Source organism: Phaethon aethereus (genome assembly GCF_964289735.1).
Source record: "Phaethon aethereus genome assembly, chromosome: 3".
In the NCBI taxonomy this organism is placed as follows: Eukaryota; Metazoa; Chordata; class Aves; order Phaethontiformes; family Phaethontidae; genus Phaethon; species Phaethon aethereus.
The window spans coordinates 111,918,526-111,941,729 of record NC_138576.1 but is presented as its reverse complement, the minus strand read 5'-3'; the positions used below and the strand labels follow the sequence as shown (position 1 = coordinate 111,941,729).

The 23,204-nt window shown below is 39.7% G+C and overlaps 2 protein-coding genes across 2 annotated transcripts; one reads left to right on the top strand and one right to left on the bottom strand.

Moving 5' to 3' along the window:
* Positions 1 to 8,547: 8,547 nt before the first annotated feature.
* Positions 8,548 to 15,015, top strand: SPDYA (speedy/RINGO cell cycle regulator family member A; the record flags this gene model as incomplete). Its single annotated transcript, XM_081997490.1, has 6 exons — positions 8,548 to 8,776; positions 9,816 to 9,874; positions 10,133 to 10,218; positions 11,800 to 11,971; positions 13,075 to 13,372; positions 14,858 to 15,015. 6 exons carry the CDS (start codon positions 8,548 to 8,550, stop codon positions 14,944 to 14,946), a joined length of 933 nt encoding a protein of 310 aa, XP_081853616.1. The 3' UTR covers positions 14,947 to 15,015.
* Positions 15,016 to 15,071: 56 nt separating this feature from the next.
* TRMT61B (tRNA methyltransferase 61B) lies at positions 15,072 to 23,169 on the bottom strand (the record flags this gene model as incomplete). The annotated part of the gene is made up of 7 exons (XM_081997390.1): positions 15,072 to 15,216; positions 15,397 to 15,477; positions 16,110 to 16,345; positions 16,774 to 16,865; positions 18,064 to 18,254; positions 22,426 to 22,528; positions 22,630 to 23,169. The coding sequence occupies 7 exons, from the start codon at positions 23,167 to 23,169 to the stop codon at positions 15,173 to 15,175; spliced, it is 1,287 nt and encodes a 428-aa protein (XP_081853516.1). The 3' UTR covers positions 15,072 to 15,172.
* Between the last annotated feature and the right edge of the window lie 35 nt (positions 23,170 to 23,204).

Genomic DNA, 23,204 nt, shown 5'->3' with positions numbered 1-23,204 from the left:
GACTTGCTCAGGAAGTTTTTATTAGGACAGATTTAGAATGTTTGTGTTCAACTTTTTTTGCAGACTGTACCATCTGCTTAGAACGAAGCCTTGAAAGGACTGTAAGAAGAGGACAATACTGAGAAATTTTATACAGTATCTTGTCCGTGATATGTTTCTGAAGATTCCATGCCTTCACAAATGGATATATGCTGCTGCTCAAAGAAATATAATAAAACTGGTGCTTCTGAGTATTTTCTTTTTCCTGCAGGTTTGAAAAACACCATATAACAGGTAAGTATTGTTATATTGATTTGAATAATGAGAACATTTGGAGTCACAGAGAACTTAAATGTTTCGGCTATATGGAACTGGTCAAATACAGAGCCAATAAGAAAATAAATGAGCAGTCGTGTCTTTCTGCTAGACTGAGTATCTAACGACTTCTGAACACTCTAAAAAGCTAGTTTACACATTTTGTTTATTTTCGGCCTGTTTCTAGATCATAACTTCTTTTTGTTTGAATAATAACACAGTTTATAAACGTAACTATGTTTGTGTATTTTGCCAAAATTGCAGATGGAAATTAGTTCAGAGGCAGTGGCAACACTCATAAAGCTGTCCTCGGCTTCAGAAGCCCACAGTTTGCTTCTCTATCAGGCTGGAGACCTTTGGCTGAAAGTAAGAGTATCCACTAAGAGGTAAAGGGCTGTTGGTTCAGAGGTTCATAAAACTAGACAGGGTATAGCCACAGGAGAGAAATGCTTGTGCAATGAATGTATGTTCTATTTGCGTCTTTGAGGATTATAGAAACCAACCTGTCTGATACGTTGTGGCATCCTCACCTCTCTGCCGGGGCTTAGTCTTAACTACAGTGGGTGGGGTCAGTAACAGCCTTGTCATCCTTATCTTTACTTACCTGAAAGTACATCTCCATGGCTCTTACACCTTATACAGCCTTTTTAGAACATCAGCATTCAAAGCTGCTTGAAACGTGCAGCATTAGATGTAAAAAACTCAATAACTACCCAGACTACTTCATAGCAGAGGGGCAAGCCTATAGATTTCATACTGTGCCCAATCCCTCGGAACACTCACTGGTTTAGTAGGGTTTGGAAAGGAGAAAACATGAGATCACAAGTTGTAGTAAGAGAAGCTCCATTTACACGAAAATAGTTTCAATTCTGGCATCTAAGATTTTTATTTTTTTTTCCCCCTTTTATCCATTCTCTGTGAAAGAAGATACAGATGGAACTTTTGTCAAAACACTTGCTACAAACTGCTTGAGAGAGTCCTAAATAGTTTTTACCATGTTTTATCGCATGACAACATCTCCGCGCCATAGGCAGAACCAAAGCAGATGGTTACACAGACAGATAGTTGTCCCGTCCCTCAGTATGGTGTTCTCAGGAGGCACATTAAGTTTTTTCCTCACAGCTTGGTGTCTGCCATTAAATCGGCTTGTGTCGGACTTGCCTATATATACCGGTTGCTGCAAGGCAAGCTAGGGTGTGGATTTACAGTATGTCAGGTAACCCACAGTAACAACCTATGGACACAGCCGTAGCAGCAGTAAGCGGAAGACATTTATTCCTCAGCGTAAACAGGGTCACCGCATGCACACGGGCAGTTTCCACGGAGCAGCCAACATGCTGTAAATCCCCACCTGCTCTTGCCTCACTCCGGCTTGTGTGTGTAGTCATACCCCAAGCAAAGGTGAATAAATACACCCATGAGCCGAGCAGAAAAATCCCGTCCCACAAACACCTTTTAGCACAACACAAGGGACGGCAGGGAGTGGGGTTAAGAGAGCTAGGTGTTCATGGAACAGAGTGCTTTTGTTCATGGTTTTTGTTTTTTTTTCCCTCGCTGAAATAAATTGCTTTTGTTCTGTAACTACTTTCCCAGTTCATGAGTTTCCCTTATTTTTTCAGTTAACAATAGCTGTTACCAAAGTTCATCTGTTTCTCTTTCCACTTTAATTTACAGCCCTTCTACTAGTCATTTTATTGCTTCAACCTCTGAGTGAGAGAACTTTTACAACTTGTGATTACTGAACTCGGAGAAAACAAGAAAGCTTTTTGACCTGCTGTGGAGTAATTACGGAGCCCATTGCTTCTTGGGAGGGGTGTTCAATGTTTAACAAACTGTGGCAACTCTAATTTTAACCGTGTGGAGCCTGGACCATTGAATGGGAATGGGAAAAAAAAAAAATTCAGACTCTTTACAGTTGCTGTTTTTAGTCTCCGAAGGGCTGTCCTTGAAGTTCTTCCTTCCCACTACTGAACTTGATGCGGTTCCTTTCTTAGCAGTGTGAAGGGATTGGAGCCAAACTCTTTGCATATGAAAATAATTTTCCCTTGCTTCAGAAATTATAGCTACATAACTCTTGATTAATCCTTTCGTGAGGTGAGTCTTCTGAATGCCATGCCATGAAAATAAGGCTCCTGACAATAGAGAAATTGTCCTGTCTTAATTACTACTATTATTTCATATTATAGGGGCTGTGGTTGTGGACAAAGATTCAATTGTGTTCAACAGTGTAAAAAGAGAATAAACAGATACCCTGTGTTTGAAAGAGTTTGTGATCTGAATTATGTGACCAGTAAACTGAGAGGTAAATCTAAACTTTGGAGCTGGAAAACGAGATGAGAAAGATTTGAGGAAATCTACACATTTTGACCAGTTATAGGTTCATAAGCCAGCTAGCTAAGAGTTTGAAGGCTCCCACCTATTCTTCATCCACTCAAACAGCTATTATTTAAGAAATGCTGGACTTGCCTTCAGGAAGAGAATTAGGACATGATTTTGAAAGCACCAAAGTTTTTCTACTTTTGATCTCCCTAGATACAAAGGTAGATATATTTCCTGCATAGTAAGTCGCTCACCTCTTTTGTGGTTTTGTGTACTAATGTGTACATATACACACACATCTCACATCAGTGAGACTGTGCATGTGTGTTATTCACTAGATGTGAATGGAGTATTTTCAGCCGGTGCGATTTTACACAAATTTTTTTTTTTTTTTGAAGTGAAATTCTTGAAGTTTTATTGGTTCAGCTACATTTTCATCCCGAAGATTTTTGAACTCTAGGGCTTGCTGGTCGTTTCTGGGAGGAAAGAGGAGAAAACCACCAGCTGAGGAGCCGGCATTTTTCCATGCGAACGCAGGCACGCCAGCCCCTCCGCGCAGGCCCGGTACACTGGCAGCGCCCTGGGCTCGGCTGACACGCGCCTGCTCCTCGCTCCTGCGTCTGGGGAAGCCTGGTGCCCTCGGCAGCTGGAACAAATGGCTCCAGGGTCACGGTGGTAGAGAGGAGTCCTGCCTATTAGTGCTCTTCGCACAATACAGCGTGAAGAAACAGCATGGGCACAAAACGGGTAGCAAATAACCATGGTTATTAAATAATCCCCAACGCAATATATAATCTCCCGTGGCTTCAAAAAGTTAGAATTTGGTGGATGATGTCAGAAGGTTAAAAAAACCCCACAACACTTAAAGGAGGACTATACAGTTCACCTTCTTTCTCTTTAATGTAAAATATGCACTCAAGAATTTTGAGTTACTGATGTTGAGAGAGCCATCATTCATCACTTGCCATTTTGTGACATGATGGTGAAGACCCAATGTAGTCTACCTCATCTATTTATTTTGACAAAGTAATTTGAACTCTTCAGATAAGACTACTTCCTTTCATTTACAACCAGCACAGAAGTGCCAATCCTTAAAAATAAATCTTAAAGGTTTCCACTGTCTGCTTTGAGTTAGTTACGTTCATACAGGATGTATCAGTGTATTTACAGTAGAAATGAACTTCAAGTTCAAACTTATGTTCCAATACTTTATGTAGATTTGCTGCTGCAGACTCCTTGGCTGTTTTGAAGTATGCAGAAGCAGCATGTTTAAACATGCACCGTGTTTGCTGGCAGCCTTCACATTCTTTTACCATTTGCTGTATTAGTCTAGTCAGTACACTTCTTGTTCACTACGTAATTTCCAAATGATTTTTCTTCTTCTAGTTCCTGAATTTTTCAGTACCTGAGAATAACTACAGCTGTTCTTGGACTTAAGTAGAAAACCCTGCTGTAGGCTTGGAAGTCCTTTTCAAGTAAACAAAGCTGAAAACAATTTTCCTGTCCATCCATCCATCAGTGACATACACTTAAGTGGCATTGGACCATTTGTAGTTCTGATCATACCGTAACATTTATCAAAAGCAAGGATTTAGCTGTAAGGCGCCTTTCCAGTATCCTTGCTTCCCATCTCAAGTAGCAAACAGGCAAGCTGTGTTCCGTCTGTTATGCTTAGTCCTAGCCCAGGCACCATGATGCCATAACGATTTGTTTCACACAACTCATCTAAACCCTTACTCTCTCTTCCCACGTAAAAAAAACAGGTTTCTGGTGATAGATGTGGGTTCAGGTGGTTTATCTCTTCCTTTTTAATTTACTGAAACTTGTGTGACTTGCTATACACTTTGTTCTGAAAGAGTTAACCGCATGTCCAGAGTTTGCTGCTCAGTTGAATGCTTCAGTTTCATTATGGTCTTTAGGAACTGAGCTCTCAGCCTGTGTGCGCTTCATCTAGAACATATTTGATTGAGAGGCTGGGTTTCCCCCCAACAAGGTCAGGAGTCATGTCTACATGGAAGATAGACTTTTTTTTTTCTATTTCACACTCTGCAATAAGTAGGAAAAGTCTATAATTGAAAAATACGTATTTTATTATGAACAATGATCTATATTTAAAATAACCAGTGGTGGTTCTTCATTACTTTCTTTGAAAAGAAATACCAGGTATTCCTCCTATGGTACTTTTATCTTTCTTAAACAACAAAAAAAAGTTCACTGGAAAGGAAATCAGAGGCCAAAGGCATTTGTTTTCCTACCTAACAAATATTAAAAGATTTAAAAACTATGTATATCCTAAATATAATTTGTTAAAATACTAGCCCTGTGTTTTCTTTAGTGATGCTTCTTAATCTATCTGTAAACAAAATCACTGAAAAATTTTAAGGTTTTTTTTTTCATTCAAAGGAAGCAAGCTGCTCTGCAGCTGCCTTTTTGGACCAGCTACTTGATAGCTATGTAACTATATGTCTCACATAGTTAAGTTCCAGTGCATTTATGGAAATTCCCTGCCCCCACCGCCTGCCCCTCCCCCCCCCCAATTTTGTAAGAAACCTGGGTTATTCAAACCCAGGTTTTATTCATTATATATATATTAAAAAATCAGTTCAAACTGTGATAACATATAAAGATGAAGAGTAGCTAAATTGATTTAATGTCCACCTATAGGAAGGGTTAGGAATTAACTACAACATGAAATCCAGTGTCATATACTAAACATACGCTGCATTGTCTCAGTTTAAATTGCTGGTGGTGAAACAGTGCCCCCTGATGTCCAGGGACCTACCTGGAAAGCAGAAAGCTACATTCTTCCAGATACTCTTGGATGAATTGTTCAACCACTTTCTAAAAACTGTAGTTAATAATAGGCAAAGTTGAGAACCAGTTAAGTCCACTATAACAGGCAGAGGATTTAGAGTCAGGTGAAGTTCTGTTTCCTTACTGTCACTGTGTTCAGGCGTCAACTTTTCCACGTTGATGTTTTTCCATGATGTTTCCAAGTGGAATCCTTGAGTCATCCCCATCTCAACAATCCTCAGGCTGCAGACTGCTGCAAGGAAAGAACGGTGAAGTTGCAGACTTTCTCACAGCTTTTTCTCACAGCTTTGGTTTCCTCAGAGGTTATGCCAAGGTTATGCTGTTGGTCTGTGTCAGAGCAGAGCCTTGGGTCCTGGGAGGCAGGGGACAGTACAGTAGGGGTTAGAGAGTCACAACACCCATTGAATAACTTGATTGTAACAGATTTTTGAGAGTGAAAAGAAAAAAAAAATCTTTTCATATTTTGTTGCAGAACAACCAGCTCAAAAAATAATTTAGAAAGGGGTAAGCTACAGGAAAAAAACATACAAATGCTGGAAAGCTGTGTGAGGATAAAGATCTACATTGTAAGCCACTTTTTATTGATAAGCCAAGGAATATAAATGTGAAGGTGTAAAGAATAAGAAAGCATGTGCTTCACAATTGTCATTGCAGTTTTATGTTTCGCAGTAGGGCAAAAAAATGACAGCAGCTCATTTCCTAGTCTGAATGGTTTAGATGGTTCTGTGGGAAGTTTCCGGAGCTTATCTTTTGTTTTCCACAGTTATCAAATCAATGGTAATGAATTGAAGAGTGCTTTGAGTTCTTTAGATGAAAAGTATTAAAAGATTAAAAGTACCCAGTTTAATGCAGGGTAACTCAACCTGAATACATCGGTATATGAAGAGAGAATCTCAAAGAAAGACTTTTGTCCAACTGACGTATTTGGTATTATCTCCGCCCCGCTGCCAAGTTTCCCGATTCCAGCCTGTTCCATACAGAGATGTTTTTAGTTTGTACATTTACCACTTGATAATGTTTTTTCTCTCTCTAGAGTACACAATCAGAAACTTGATATGGCCTTTCCCTGCATATGCTCGCTAACTCAAGAGCACAGAAGTAAAGAGCGCTAGCAAATTATTAATAAAAGATGAGGAAGGGGTAAAAAGGCCTCTCATTATACAAATGAGACCAGTTACACTTTAATTGGCCTGTGCAGGGGGAAACAACGGAAATGGACGTATTTCTTGCCATCTTCCTCGAATAAATCTTTAGCTTTCGTAACAAAAGACGATGCCAAGATTTCACACTGCATCTACCAGCGAAGGGAGTTTTTCATTCTTGTTATTACATTTCAGGAGACTGCCTTAAACTAACTGGATACTACTACCTGCATTAATTGCTTCTATGGAAAAGTAAGAGCAGGGCGTGTTGCACCTGTATTTTTCATCATCTTCAGAGTTAGGCACGCCTTCTACCTCATCTCCTGTGTCTCGGGCCGGGGGGGGTGTGGTGTTTTAAGGAAGGTTTTACAATGTCGTCGGGCAGCTGGGAGACGACAGTCGAGTTTGAGACTCGCTGACGGCGGAGGGCAGCGCAGCGGCCGCGCAGGCCCGGCGCCATCCCGCCTTTCCCCTCCCGCCCGGCCGGCAGCGCCGCGGCCGCCCCCCGCCCCCTCGGGGCGGGAGAGGGGGAGGCGGCACCATGGAAAAAGAGGCGCGTCCCGGTGCGCACACACCCCGAGGGACCGGCCACGCCGGTTTCGGGGCTCACGTCGTCTTGCGTGGGAAAGCGAAGCCGTGAGACGCCCTCGCGCCGCGCGGCCCAGCCCGCTGCGGGCACCTGACGAGCGTCGCGTCATCATTGCACGGCGCAACGACATTAGCTTTAGAGGTTGCCAAAGCTACGAAGTCAGCGCGCCGCGCTTTGCGCACCTGAGGACGCGCTTTATCCGACTTTCCCCGAAGATGCGAAGGACGTGACGTCAAAGACACCGAAGTTAACCCCGCCCCTTCCCGCCCACCGCGGCGTCTGCGGGCCGCCCGCCTAGCAACAAGCCGTGCCCTTCTCTGATTGGCTGTCGGGCCCAGGGCGGGCTCCGCGGGAGCTGCGCAGCCCAGCGCCCCCCGGCGGCAGGAGGAGAGTGGGGGAAGATAGAATGCCCCGCCGTCCGATTGGCTGAGGCGGCTGCTTCGCGCGCTCCGATTGGCTGCGAGAGGCGCCATCTCGAGCTGCGCGGCAGGGGGCTATGGCGCGAGGAAAAGGCCGCTGAGGGGAGCGGGGCGGGCTGGGGCGGGCTGCAGGCCTGTCTGCTGGGAGCCCGAAGGGCGGGACCACACCCTCGCGTCGGGGTTTTGGGATTTTTGTGTGTGGTGTTTTTTTGCTTGGGTTTTTGTTTTGTTTTGTTTTAAACGTGCAGCTAACTAGGAGCTGGAGAGCGAGGTAAGCTGCTTTGAGCCCGCCTCGGACAGCCCTAAGCTCTGTGGAGGAACCTGCTGAAGAAGTAAATGCATTTGCTTGCGTCTAAAAATACCTTTCCTCACACTCCATTTGACATCTTGATTTTTACAGTTAAAAACACCTCGGGTTTGTTTCCTTGGTTATGCCTTCAGGGTATGTCCTACGTGAGGGATAAGTTTTATTCCCAATGGCTATAACCAAATACAAAAATTAAGGGCTCAAGGCTTTAATTTTACTGTTCTATGGCTTAATTATGGCTCTTCTGCATTAATTATATTAATGTTCTTTTAAAAATACAAATTGGAGGGGAGGAATGGATATTTTCTTGTAGATCTAAGTAAGTCTGTAGGTCTGTAAGGATCTGAGAAACAGCAATTTTTTCTGGAGAGAATTTTTTTCCATTTTTCAAAATTTTCAATGGAAAAAGAAAGATTAAAGGCTCCTTCCACTCAAAAAGGGCTTTATCACATCAGAACTAAATTAAAGAAATTTACATAGTTGGCTTAGGGCACAAGACTTAAATAATGAGTACTGATACAATTAATTTTTCTAACACCTGACATACAAGCGCTACTGAAACATTTCATTTGAACAAAAGAAATACAGAGAACTACCGCTCAAACTGGCTGTTTTTGTAGTTAATGTCTTCATCTTTTTCAACAGGAACCTTTACTTACCAAAATGAGACACAATCTGGTGTGTCAGACACCTCCCACTGTCACTGTTCGTGTAAAATCGAGTGCATCCAGATCACAGCAGCAAAAAAACCTCATTAGACTAAAGCGGCCTACATTTAAAGACTATGAAGAAAATTGGGAAAAAAAGGTTCCTAGTCATAAATATAAATGTCCAAAGGGACCATGCCTAGTTATTCAGCGTCAGGAAATGACAGCTTTCTTTAAATTATTTGGTAGGTTAATAATGACAGATATCAATGTATTAAGTGAACAGTAGACAACTATTAAGCCAGTATGTTTTCTAAACTCAGTAATTTTGGGAGTGCTTTTGATGTAGATACTAATAGCCATGTCTTTGTCTAAATGTATTTTGTTCTTATATTTTAGTGTATAAATATTTAATGCTTAAGTTAAAACATAAGAAGGGCTACCAAACTGATGAAAAGTATGTTTTTAAATTACAAATGAAACCAAGGTGGTATGAAACTTCCTTTCATGATCATTCGCCTTTCGTTTCATTTTTCTCTTATATTTCAATAAATACATGTAAAACAACGAACATCTTGGTTTACACAAGGCTTAAAAAAGGCTGGACTCCCAGTCTTATAAACAGGTTATTTATTGTGGGAATAAACATTTAGGGGGAGAAGTGGAATGGGAAGAAAATCTAAGGACTTGTAGCATCTCTTTTGCATTTGTGTCTCTTTCCTAAAGCTTTGTATTTATTTTGTTCAGTGAAGAGATAAGTAATAGTGAAAGATTACACTTGGTTTTTATTTGAACCTTGAATACAGGAGTGAATCAGGGAGAGCTTGCAGTAATCCTATTACAGTACATGTTCACAGACAGTGATGTGCTGACCACAAATGATCGAGCAGGTATTGCCTTATAAAGGCTGTCAGGTAATCAGGGTGCAGGGATCTCAGCAGTCTATGGTTCATCAGAAATAATGGTATGCTATTAGATGGAGCCACTTAACGCAGAAGAAGTTACATAAATAGAAAAAATACTGGTGATTCTTCACCATCACTTGCTATTACTGAGAATGAATGAAATGCAGTCACTGGATTTTCCACCTTGCCTTCCTGGTAGTTTGTCTTCTTTTCTTGCTTAAGTTTTTTCATACCTAACCTCTTTCTCCCCTCACTTTCTCTGTTCTCTACTGCTGGGTCTTCTTTTTTGGTTTAATAAAAGGACCATCTGTTATGTATTTACAAATACTTTCTAACAAAAACAATTTTGGTGTTTGAAATGCTACAACTTTTGTTGCAGATGATGATCTAATCCAAGACTTCCTCTGGATGGACTGTTGCTGTAAAATTGCAGACAAGGTACGTGTATTTCCTTCTTAGGTAATAGAACATATATTGAGTGAAAAATCTGCCCTTAACCACTTGATACTGTAATGCAGATACAGACCATATTTTTTTTCTAATGTGTTCATATGGAAGCTTCAAGAAAGTCAATTTATGCTTTCCTCATGGATAAAAATGATCAGAGTATCTTGGTGAAAGTTAAATGTGCAAAGCATTTTAGGGAATTACATACTGAAATAATGTATTGATAACTCATTTTACATTTTAAAACAGTATCTCTTGGCAATGACTTTCGTTTATTTCAAGAGGGCTAACTTCACAATAAACGAACATACCAGAATCAATTTCTTTGTCGCTCTGTAAGTACCTTTAAATTACCTGGTTTTATTAGCATAAACTTTGCATTATTTTATTCCTTTGTTTATGCCACTGATAATTACGATATATGACGAGACTAATGACTGTGTAGTTGTTTGGGTTCTATATGAAATGTAGAAACATAATCAACATACTACATATATATATAAAAATGGGGCAAATTCAACATTCTTCCTCTGACAACGACCTGTGTGGAACAAGCTTGAGCGGCAGTGAGGGGAGATTTGTATTGGTGTAGCAATATGTAACGTGTCATTCTGCCTACCAAACTGTCGATCTGGGAACAGGATCTACATACCTGTTCATACATACATATACATATGTATACATGGCAACGTATATGTGGCTCACACTTCCTGTTATAAGACCCTGTTTTTTTGTATCTTTGCCAGCCTTTAAGTCATTTGTACCAAAATGTTTTCTCGTGATACACACATCAGAAGTAACTTTTTTTAAAGTTTCTGTCAACATGATTTAAGTCAACTTAATAAAATGTTAAAAATTAGTAAAAATGTTGCTAGAGAATTTCTGAGAACTTTTTTGAACAGTTCTAAAATGTCTATCCTTTGAAACAGAGGTGCAATCGGTAATCTGTCTTTACCAAGCCTATATAATGTCTCCATGTTTGGCTATGCCTACAGAGTGATTCAGCATTTTCTTTCATAGTGTTATGGTGCTCAGGTCATCTTTTTGCTTCTCAGAGACTCTGATTTGCACACTAGTACGGGGAGAAAGATGGCTGTTTCATCTCCTGTAAATGGTATTCTGGGTAGCACCCACTGAGCATGGAGGAGGAAGCCATCTGACCCCACCAAAGGGAGAAAAGCCAGGCCAGAAAAGAGAGAGGATTAGAAAGGGACTGGTGAGACTGGGATTAGAGGGAATATTGGGGTTAGGAGCAAGTGAGAAAACTGGGGAGGAGACTAAAAGTAATATTTTTTTTCAGGTATGATTTACAGGAATTTAGTATCGGGTGGATCCAGGAGAAGTAAATATTTTCCTGTTGTCCGAGAAGATGACCCAGAACCAAAAGCAGCATATAGTGAAGGGAGAAATATGGGCATTAAGAAAATTTAAAGTTTCCATTTATACATGAAAGTAGACCTGTATTTAGTTGTTTGCTGCTAATTTAATGCAAGTAACATAATTTCCCAAGAATAGTTAAAAGTAGAAAATGTAAAGTTTAAGATTTGATACGGTAATCTTAAGCTTTATTTAGCAAATCAGTCAGAAACTGTTCATTTTAGTTTAAGGATATCTTGACAGTTTGGAAAAAGCTCTCAGGACATGTTAGTTCTTGCATCTACTAATTTAGGAGACTCTAGTGTAAAGCATTTTTTATAATAGCTTAAGCTAAATTTTTATTTACCCAAAGGATACATTAAGAAATTACTGATTAAGAAAATACTGTACTCCTGATCAAAGGTTGTATTTTGTTAGCAGTTTTTCTCACAATACTAGGAAAAAGAACTACTTCATTGTTATGTCTTTTAATGTTAGAAATCATACTAATAGTGATTTAAGATTGAATAACATTTACAAACACAAACATATGTTTGAAGGTATCTGGCAAATACGGTTGAAGAAGATGATGAAGAATCAAAGTATGACATTTTCCCATGGGCCTTGGGAAAAGCCTGGAGAAAGCTCTTCCCTGATTTCTTAAAGTTAAGAGATCAGCTATGGAGTAGAATTGACTACAGGGCTATTGTAAGCAGACGCTGCTGTGAAGAGGTAGGGAGGGTTTTAATATTGTACATGTTGAAACTACAACAATTAATACCAGCTAACAATCTAGCTCTATACAAATAATTTCTTCCCTAAAGTGCATAGATGAGCCATGGGAAAGAAAAGATGCTGTTAAAATGTACTAGTCCATTTATCCTCCGTGAATTTTTTTTTCTTCATTTAAAATACATTCTTTGAAATTGTGCTTTTAAGCTAAACTAGAATATTTTACATTGCACTATAATGTTAAAAGTGAAGTTTTTATTGACTAGAATCTTTCTGCAAGTTTTTTTATTTAAAATTTCCCATCGGTTGTTTCACTTCATTCACTTCAGAATTTTGTGTGTGTGTGTTTGCTTTACAAATTATAAGTTTGTACACAAGTAAAACCTTCAAATAAAAATCCCAGCACCTCAGGTGAAATTTTAATCCCTTCAAAATTAATAACATAACATCATTTGACTTTTTTAAGGGTTTTTCACTGCATTTAATAAGAATCAGAAGGACATGCTTGTAACATTCTCTACTATTAATGCAGTGTTACAACCTACATTTTTCAAATCAGGAAGGAAAAAAGACATTTTTCAGGTGAAATGTATCTGTCTGGAAAAGCCCTGTTGTGTTCTAAGAACATAATGTTTACTACAGCTGATGGAAATGAAAATCTTATTTACTCTAGAATCCCATCTCTGGGGATGGGATTAGATGCTTATGGGAAAAGTACAAGGAACAAGGGAAATGTAAAATGCTTTTCCTAGCATACCCTCCAGGTCCGAACAGTCATCAGTTCAGTGACATTGTGAACCAGAAAATCCATATAGTTTATGTTTAGTAGATTGTAAAAGACACCATCAAAGCATAAGCTGGTATTTGTGATGATTCACGTGAATATAGAAGGCTGTAAACTGTTGTGTTTCCATATCAGATTCATAACTGGTTCACTTACTTGTGCCTAATGAGACAGAAGCAGATGGATAATAGATGATACCCATTTCAGCTATGTAGTATTAATTCTCTGCCATGCATGAATTAATCCAACAATCCCTTGTTTTCAGCTGTATGTGTTCCCGTAATTCTTATGGTTTCTGATGTAAAGGCTGTTCCGGTAGGTGATGGCTATTGCTCCAACACATTATGTATGGCAGCGGGAACGTTCTATGCACCACAGCGGAGCTGTGAGAAACTACAAGAATGATGAAGTACAGCTGCCCCGAGGACCTAGCGCAACTCCTACAGACTGCTTGCTTTGTGGTAAGAAAGGAAGATTCGTACGACTAGGATTATCATCCTCTTCCTCCTCATCTACTGGCACTTTGGAGATGATGGAATTACATTCATCCCAGAATTCAAAGGACACCTTTCCAAGTGAAAAAATGCTCGTTGAATCTCCTTTTTATTATGGCCAAGGTATGGTTTAATATTGCAAATGATTTTCAATTAGTTTAGGCAACTGAGGCCATATTTGCCCCTTAGACTACTGTAGGGACTGCTGTGTCCTTCTTGATATGACAAGATGTGATCTCTATGCGTTAGTGGAAATCCCTATTACAAATGCAGTTAGTTACCTTGGCAGAACTGTGCTTTTACTGCCATAGTTTCATTTTCACATCCTGTCTTGTGACTTCCTGGAAGTACCAACTGCTTTATATTCTGAGCCTCTCTAAATTACCTTCATCTACTACAGTAGATTTTAGGTTGCATTCCAGTCTATTTAGGCACTTACTACTATTCTTGCATTTTAAATTAAATTGAGAATCCTATTTTAATCACTTAGAATAGGCTAGAAGAAACAGTAAAAATACCGGTGTGTGTCATACGAGTTTAAAGTGCTCTTGTTAAGAGCTGTGTTTTCAGAAAGAACAGGCTGCTCAGTTGCTGTCATCAGTTTGGACATATGTTAAATCACAATTCACATTTTCCTTTTAAGTGTATCTCACTTGTTAACAGAGTTTATATAACATTTCCTTTTAAGATTGGGGTACCAGTCGAAAACAATACAAGAGTTTATTATGAAAATTGTATTTTGTAATTGAATCTTTGCACATTAATCTACTCAAAGTAGCATCCTGAGCCTTTGTATGAGAAGCCCCTATTACATACAGCAGTTACAGGGCAAACCCTCATTGTTAATTTAATTTATTAAGAGTGGAACAGACTTGAGATGTAAACTTCCTGGGGGAGCTGCCTAATGCCTCCATTCTGAAAAAAGTTTTCATGTGCTTAAGCATTGCAGAGTTCTTAGTATACTTATTTAATACAGGGCTACAGTTATTTATAGCTCTATTTATTATTTGCGTATGTTCTCACTAATATCCAAATTTTCACTATTATAGTAGGATTGTGTTACTGCTTTTGTCAGCTTCAGTACAACTGTGATTCTCAAGGGATCCCTCAACTTTGAAAATTTTGGCATTTGAATCTTCCTTGAGATACAGAACAAGTCAGGTGGCTGCAATATGTCATTTAATATATTTAATGTGTTAAACATCACCATGTGCTTATGTGGAGAATTATGTGGGACCCTAAGAGACTTACTTAATTTTAAACCTATTTTTACTTGAGACATCTTGCTTTTCATACCTGACAAAGGTCAGAAAAAATTTTGTTTATTTCAACCATTTGAGATTGCTTTATGTAAAAGTTCACAAACAGCCAGGCAACTTGCAGCCTGCCTGGTGGAAGTGAACCAGAGCTATACATAGTCCTCTTTTTGAAATAAGCACAGCTTTAACAAGAGAACAAATTTCAGTTTCTCTTACAGTTGTGCTTTAAGAACATCGTTCTTAAAGAAACTGGTAGCCACCATTTGGTAGCCAGTGAAGTCAGAAGCTGCTTCACTTGCATTTCAAAGGATTTTTTCTTACTACATTTTTTTCTCCTTATTTCTGGTAGAGTGTCAGAGCCTGTCCTGCAAAAGGAGACAAGGTACCACCTTGAACCAAGACAAAACCATGGATTGGTTTACAAGCAATGAAGAATGAAATACACCTGATGAGACAGGAACAGATACATTGCTTTGGGGCATAGCCACACCATACCTGACAGTTCTGTTAAAACTTTATCCTTTAAATAGTAGGTGGGATTTCAAAATTTATATGCTGTAGAAATCAAAGCAGTCGTTACTTAAAAGTTACACAACTTGCAAAATGTTATCAGTTACTTTGTAACATTTTATTTTCTTCTGATACAATACTCAAATTAGCAGCATCAAGAAAGCAGTGGTCGAAACTTTCTCAGCTTGGTAAGGAATGCTAATTGAAAAACAAAACAAGTTACTATGTCAGTATTTCAGTATACAATGATTAGTTTATTATAAGTTTTATGATTTTATAACATAGTAAAATGTCAAAGGCTAGTAAAAAAAAGTATTTTTGAAAATAAAATACCACTAAACATTTAAGATAAAAAAAAAAATTTTCCAAGTGTCTCACCTGAATGAGCATCCTGCCAATAAGATGGTCTAGCAATGTAAGGCACCGAGCAGTACGTTTCAGCATTGTCAGAAAATGATTCTGTGAGAAGTAAGGTTTAATTCTTTCCAACAAGTTTAAGACATACACCCACCCACTAGAGTTGCCAAAGTACATGGATTATTTTTCCTTTACACATTTTAATCTTTGTTTTGCTTCTATTAAAGTGCTTTGTTGTCACCTATCAGTACATTCAGACCTCTTTGCTCTACTATGGATTTTGCAAATCTGTACGAGTATGAGGCATCTTTTTTGGATTTGCCAGACCAGCAGGATTACAGAACAGAGCACACTGGTAATGTTTCTTCTCTGGAATCCTTAAGCCCAGTGTCCTCTAAAGCAGCTACAGGATGAGTACAGAGGACTGAATTTTATTAAAAAATAAGAACTTGAAAAGAGTAGTAGAAGGGCAGTCATTCTTTATTTGCAGATTGCAATTTATTTTCTATTTAGTCCAGATTTTTAATAAAAATATTTAAATTTAAATAACCATTAATATATCCTTTTTCAAACCTGACAAGTTCTCAGCTGTCCAAAAGCTTGTCTATTCTTCACAAAAATCTCAGCTGACTTAAGAAAAAAACACTGCTTTTTCCTACAAACTTTGCCTTTGTTAAATCCTTGGATTATCAAATCGTAGTAACAGGGTATCTCATCAGCAATAATATTCTTACCATTGTATTCACTTTCTTTAAGAACTGCTTGATCGTGAATGTGGATTTCTTCATATTCTTTTTGAGGTGGTTCTTCAATATTTTCTTGACTTTCCACCACTTGGCTTGATTTGCAATTCTTGATTTTAGCAGGGAGTACCAACCAATTTCTATGAGTTACCTCAATGATCCTTTCACACAAAAAAGGGAGCTTGCAGGTCCGTATTCTGTCTAAAAGGTCAATAACCTGTGTGATGCTTTTGAAGAAATGCAAAGGATAAAGTAGTATTTCAAAAACACAAATCATAAACTGTTAGTCTCAACTCTGCTGCTTTTGTCACATTCTTTACCTTTGAGGTTACACAAGTCCTCCAATTTTAGGGTAAAGGAGCTAGCAACCTAACTACTGAATTGGAAAACAGTATAGTTATTATGGTCAGCGGAAGTTTTCATTTCATGGCAACCTCAAAATAAGAGCATTCCCAAAGTGAAGGCCAAAAGATTTGGCCAAGGGTAATTTATTCTGCATGCAACTCCCTAAAAAAAAAAAAAATTACATGGGGAAAAAAATAATTTCATTAAATGTTTCATTAATGCTGGATGTATACTTTAAAAGTTGTTTGGTTTTGTAACAATGTTAGGTGATGCTTGAACAAATGCCTAAGTCCCAGAAGTAAATACTTACTTTGCTAAATACACAGCGCACACACCACCTTGTTTCAGACTCGGATGTACAACAGGCAGAGCACTCTGAGGCTTAAGCATATCCAGAACTATCTGCAAGAGAAAGATACAGATGTTTTCCCAGTAAATATTAACATATCTATCAGATTTTTTCCATAACAACAATGCTTGAAAAAGAACAATGTTTATGTATGGAAAATGAATGCATAGAACTCCAGTTAGTAATCACAAAATGGTTTTATTACTACCTCTCAATACTTTAGAGAAACCTGAGGTCCACACATTTACAAAACAAAGTCCTGGCTACTTCCAAATTAATTTCTATTAAAACAGAAAGTAGCACCAACACAGTAGTCCTGTGTTAACATTAAACCTCCTACTAATTAAATTCTATGACATTGGCATTAATAAAAGCTTTGGATGACTACATTTACTACCACCTTTTCAAATGTGGGGAAAAAAATGTTCAAGCACATCTTTATCATTAAAAGAACACACTACAGTCTCAATGTCTAACTTGCTGTTTATTTCAAGATTTAGAAAACTTGTGTCTTCAGCAATTTATCCACTTTCTGCTAGAAAACGATTCAAACTGTAAAACAATGGGATATGCAGTGTCTGATCCTTCCTGTGGATTGCTACTTTTAAAGTTTTAAAAAATGGTATTTTTATGCTATGTATTTCCTTTCCTTGCTCAAACCATTTAACAAATTTGTCATTTGTTTAAAGCGTTAATGTGGTTTGCCTGCTTTACACGGAAGAGTGGTTAACATCTAGCTGTTTTCCTCAGTACACCTCCCTTTACAAAATCTGGATACAAAAAGCAGGACAGGAGAGCAAGCAGTAGTATTTGTACTCTAACTTAGGCCTTTACTTACATTGTGTGTTCTATATAGCTGATAGCTATATGTTTACATATTCGTATTTTCAATAAGCTTATGTATTTTCTCTTAAATTTAATATTTTAAATATATGCCTTAGATAAAAAAATACCTGTTTCTCCAAAATACAAGGAAATTTGTCTTCGCTTACAAGACGGCAGTGATTGTAATATTTCTACACTACAACCTTACTGCTTTTTCATTTCAGAACTTGTAACTGAAACCTTGAAAATACTTGTAATCTGACAAAAAAAAACCAAACCACCACAGTGTTTCTTTCATTGATGAAGATCTGATTGTTTTTTCTCATGTTAAACTAGATATGGGAATCCCATTCTGAGTATGAGCACTTGAGCTTTTAATTTATGCAGAAAAGATAAATGACAAATGGGGGGATTTTTTGGACTTACTGCATCAAGTGTTACAGATTTCATATCCGCAGCAGCTGTTGAAATGTCTTTAAGAACGAAATCCACGTTATCTGGCCACTCTTCCATATGTCCTATTTCCCATGCAGCACGCCAGTGCCTGTAATTCTTCTTAGCTAAATTATGATGATCATCTCTGATTTCATAACTTATAACACGTCCTTTGGGCCCAACTGAAAAAAAAAACAACAAAAGACACTAAACTTACTACTGTCCCCACCCGACAATAAAGAAATTTAGAAAAAAGTAGCTTACTAAATAATAGAAGCACACCTTTAAATCTCAACTTCACTTTAGGAAATAATCACCTATGAAACAATCAATTACAATTTATTTTTAATTTCTATTTTAAGCAAATATATGCAGATAAAGTGCTGGGTTAGTTCTTTTAGACAGAAATCCATCAATCCACAGATGACACAAAGCATAGTGGTAGTAGAACAAACTGTTCCTGAGATGTCCTCCCAAAGTAACTCCCGCACCAAAAGATGACTTGAGCATCTGTGGCCCTATCAATCTACAATTTTCCTGCTAGAGCTACCACAGGTACCAGCTGAGAAAGCTGCAACATAGGTCACTACTCACAGATGCTATAAAGCTGACAGTGACTGCCTCTGCTGTTAGTAAGATTTGAAACTGCTGGGTTAAGGTTTTTTGTTTGTTTTTTACAAACATTTGCTGTTTTCCATGCATAGTTCTTTCTCCACCTGTTCTTAGGGTTGGGGAAAAGGCTAAGAAAACCCCCAGACCTGCTCACTGATCTCAGCCCCATAGACAAGTTTTCAAGTGTACTCTTTGACTTACACAGGCTTGTGTTATTTTCCTGTCATTGTTTGTAATAAATTATTTTACTACTTGTTTTAAGTATAAATTTACTATGCTGAAATTTACCATACGAGTCCAATACACAATGTTCTTCATAAAGGAAGCATTACCAGGATATCCAGGCACAGACAGCAGCGTGTGCATTGCTGTATTGTTCTATGCTTGTATTACTCTGATTTCTCAAACCTATCACACCATTAGTTTCTGTCTCCTTGCTACTTGTTACCGGGCAAAGACAGTAATCAGCAGCTCCGCGGGTGAGGTTCTGTGACTTTTTAAGCCATTTTAAGCCAGGTTGGAGTCAACCAGGCTCCTTTCCTCACCTATGTGATCCCACCCTGAATCCATTCAGAAAACTGAATACAAGAAGGGATGGGTTTCCTCTGTCCTTGATCTAGCTCACCCTGAATCAGACAGAGGCCAGAGCCAACACATAAGGAAGGACAGTTTCAGCACTGTCGCCTTTTATCATCTTAAGCTGTTGTAGAATCGCAGCACCAACTCCTCATTACTCAAGATTATCAGTTTGGAACTACTGGAAGAATAAAATTGTTCACATTGGGGTCACATTCCTTCCTCTGCTCATTCCAAAAACTTCCTACATTTTGAAACTGACTTCTGGAAAAATAAGGATAACTAGTTAAAATAGCTAGGCAAAACTCTTAATTACTGTGAAGCTGCAGTACGTCAAGTTTACACACATTACATTTTCCAGTTCTCAAAGATCTTAAAGTCATGGCAGATGCCACATTCTTAACAGTCTTAACTTTGTCCTGTTGCATTTAAGTGGCTTCTGGGAAAGATTAATGGAGGAATGGAAAATAAAATATAAAATGAGAGTAACATGAAGAGAGTAGACCAAATCTGTTAAATCAATTTGAATTTCAGAAATTAAATACTTCTGTGGACCTTGGTAATGTGTCCACCAGATTTAAATTCCAGCATTTGCCTCTGTAGCAGCTATTTTTCTTGTTTCGTATCATTGTATTAAACAGTGGCAAAATTAGCCACCATTAGGAAAGAACAAATGAAATTTACTTCTTTCTGGGTCAGCGCCAAATTGTGTTAAGCTGTGACTAATACTGTCCGTATTTGCCGCTGATTTAAGTTCAAAAAATTTGAAAATAGTAATACAATCTCATACCTTTTTCCCCTCTCCTCAAGGTAAAGTTGAACTGGCACACACAGACTGCTTTCTTCCCATGGATAAGGCTAATGGCCTAGTGATGCGAAGGGTTTTGCTGACTGGACGCGCTTACAGCTAAGTTGAAGTGATCAGAAGCAACCTACTGGACAACACTGAAAAAGGAGAGGAATAATCACTAAGTCCAGCTGTGTTTGATTTCATTGTATGAAATGGCCACAGTGGACTGAATACCCAAGGCAGAAAATCATTTGCTGTGTTTAGCAAAAGCTAACTTTTGCCTCAGCCAACATCAGGTATTCAACCTCCTTCTTTGGATTTAGGGGTCTGCCTGTAGGGGAGGATGGGAAAAACTAGTGACTCCTACTTTCCCTCTCTCCAAATGCATCTCTGGAAACAGAAATGCAGACTTCCATCTTCTGTTTTGTCAGCTGCTAGCTCCCATGGCAGCAATGGTTGCTTTGAGGATAATCTCATACTATCTCCAAAATCCCATCATGTAACTACAAAAACCCCTAGTTTATTGCAGAAAGATGATGTGAAGGAACAATGGATTAGCAACAGGAGGCAGAAAGAGGGAGAGGGAGCAGAGGTGCAACTGCTGACCTCAAAACCTGGGCCCAACCTATATCAAGACCACCTGCAGCTGAGTGATCTTGGGGCAGCATTTAATGGCTGATCATTAAAGTAAGTGTTTTCAACTAAATTAACATGCCAGGTAGAGATTACCACAGCTAAAACAAAAGACTAAGAAGAATAAACTGCACTGTTGTTCTCAGTAGGGGACCCTCCACATTCCCTTTGTTGCTGCTTACATGCCCTCTCCATTTTTAAGCTCCTGATGGATCTCAGCACTCCAGTTTGTACCATTCACTGAGTGTAACCATTCCTAGTTCCTCATGTTATCCTCAGCAGTATGACCTGGCATCCCAGAGCGCGGTTGGATCGATAACACTGGTAACATACTTGCTGAATACTAAGCTTCCTCAGAAAAACCCGTGCTTCTAAAAAGCCGTGTATTGTTATCCTGGAGCACATGCCAAGCAACAGCTGATACACAGCATTGCTACATAGGAGAGTAAGAGAAAACTAATTCACTGCCCTCGAGTTCTAAGGTTATTTAATGGATTTGAACAAAAAAGAGCAGCTTATCTGTTCAGTTTGTCTCCCTCACGAGTGTAAGAGGAAGCATCACCTCCCATAGGTAGCTAGCTGGCTGGCTCCAAGTGGGGAGTACTGAAACATTTTCTGTCTTGAACTGTTGAATGATACAGAGTACAACCACAGAGGCAGTCCAAACAGTAAACATTTTGCAAAGACAGCATAGCCTATAATAACAACACTTTATGATGCACATTGGAACACAGCAGAAAAGGAATGTTAGTGCTGAGGTTTCACAGCAGCTCAGGATACAGTGTGCTTCTCAGGTTCAGTGACCACTACTGGCACTCTCGGGTATTCAGTTACTCTGACAGTGAGTTGCCCACAAACCCAGTCTTTGAACATAAGCCCTCAGGATATGCAACCCGTGCTTTTCTGCTGTATGAGTTCAAGATGATCCATGATAACTTTCCCATCTCTACCCTCTAAAGTCCTTTAATATTGCACTAAGGGGCAGTATTCTGCAATACCAGAAATACATTTAAAAAAACCCAACCTATTTGAAAACAAAATGCAAATGGTGCTCTAATTGTCATGCGTGTGCAAAAGCAATTACAGCAAATAACTGTGGGAGTTTTGTTTTTTCTTTCCTTTAGGAAGTTTTTCTATCAGGAGCTCATAAATCAAATTACTCTTAAATGTGGCCCACTAATAGGACACCTAGAGATGAAATGAAGGGTGAGGTTTTGTTCTCACTCACATTGATGAGTGCAAACACTCTCTACCTTTTAGAGCACCGAGACCTAGATCAAACCGGGCCAGATAGAACATGAAAAAACCAACAGTGTGTGCCTGGATAAGCATTTTCCCTGGTACCCAGCAACCTGATCATTCATGTGTTCCATCAAGATGAGGAAAAGAAAGCTGAGAATAGCAGGAGTTTGCAGAAACGGTCTAGTTAGGGTAAACCAAAGCCCAAAAATATAATGGCTGAAACTCAGCTTTCTGCAGGGCCTCTGGTAACCCTTTGTGCTATGGCCCTCAAAATACAGTCAAAATGGTTCGCAGTCCCTGCACTGACTCTGGCACAGATATAATTTTCCTGTAAGTCTAAACTATGTTCATACATAAACTATGTATGAACATGTGAACTGCAGCAAAACTTAGACCATAAGAGAGACCAAAGAACTGACCATACATACTTGGTCAAAAGATAGGCAACATGTGATAAAAAAATCACACTGTTTCTGTGTTTTCTAAAACCAGGTTCTCACCTGCTCTTGACAGAAACAAGCTCATAGCGCCAGACCCGCTGCCAGTTTCCAAAACGGTGTCTCCGGGGTGGATATCCATCATCATTAAAATAGCACTTATGTCCTGGGGGCGAGAATGACACAGCACATTACTCGTCTTGGAAACTGAGAGAGATTCGGCCAGTGACCTCCCAGCCACTAGCTAGCCCGGTAAGCAGCCCGTACCTTGGGGTAGGCGATGGTGGCCCCCCGTGGCATCAGCAGCACGTACTCCTCCAGCGAGGGCCGCCTCAGCAGCAGCCGCGCCCCGGCCGACGTGCGCAACACCTGCCCGGGCAGCTGCCCGATGATGTCGCGATGAGGTAGGAGACCGCCGGGGCTGGCCAACACCGAACCCGCCACCAACCGGCACAAGAGCTTCAGCGTCGTGTTGTGTTTCCTCCGCACCTCCGCCAGCGCCAGCTCCCCGGCGCGGAAAGGGCCGGGACGAGCTCCTGCCGCCTCAGGAGGCGCCTGAAGGGCGGCGGCGGCCGCCGCTTCTTCTTCTTTCTCCTCCTCCTCCTCCTCCGCAGGGGGAGCCTGAGGGGCCGCCGCGCACCGTCCCACCGCCGCCGCTTCCTCCGGCGGCAGCAGCCGCCTCACCCGCTCCAGCGGCGATAGGGACGTCTCCCACGCCCGCCTCCGAGACCTCCCGCCAGGGGCTGCCCCATCACCAGAGGAGAGAGCGGAGGAGGCGGCGCGCCGCAACACGCGCCAGGCCCTCATGAGAGACGAAGCGGAAAGAGACGTTGCAACGCTCG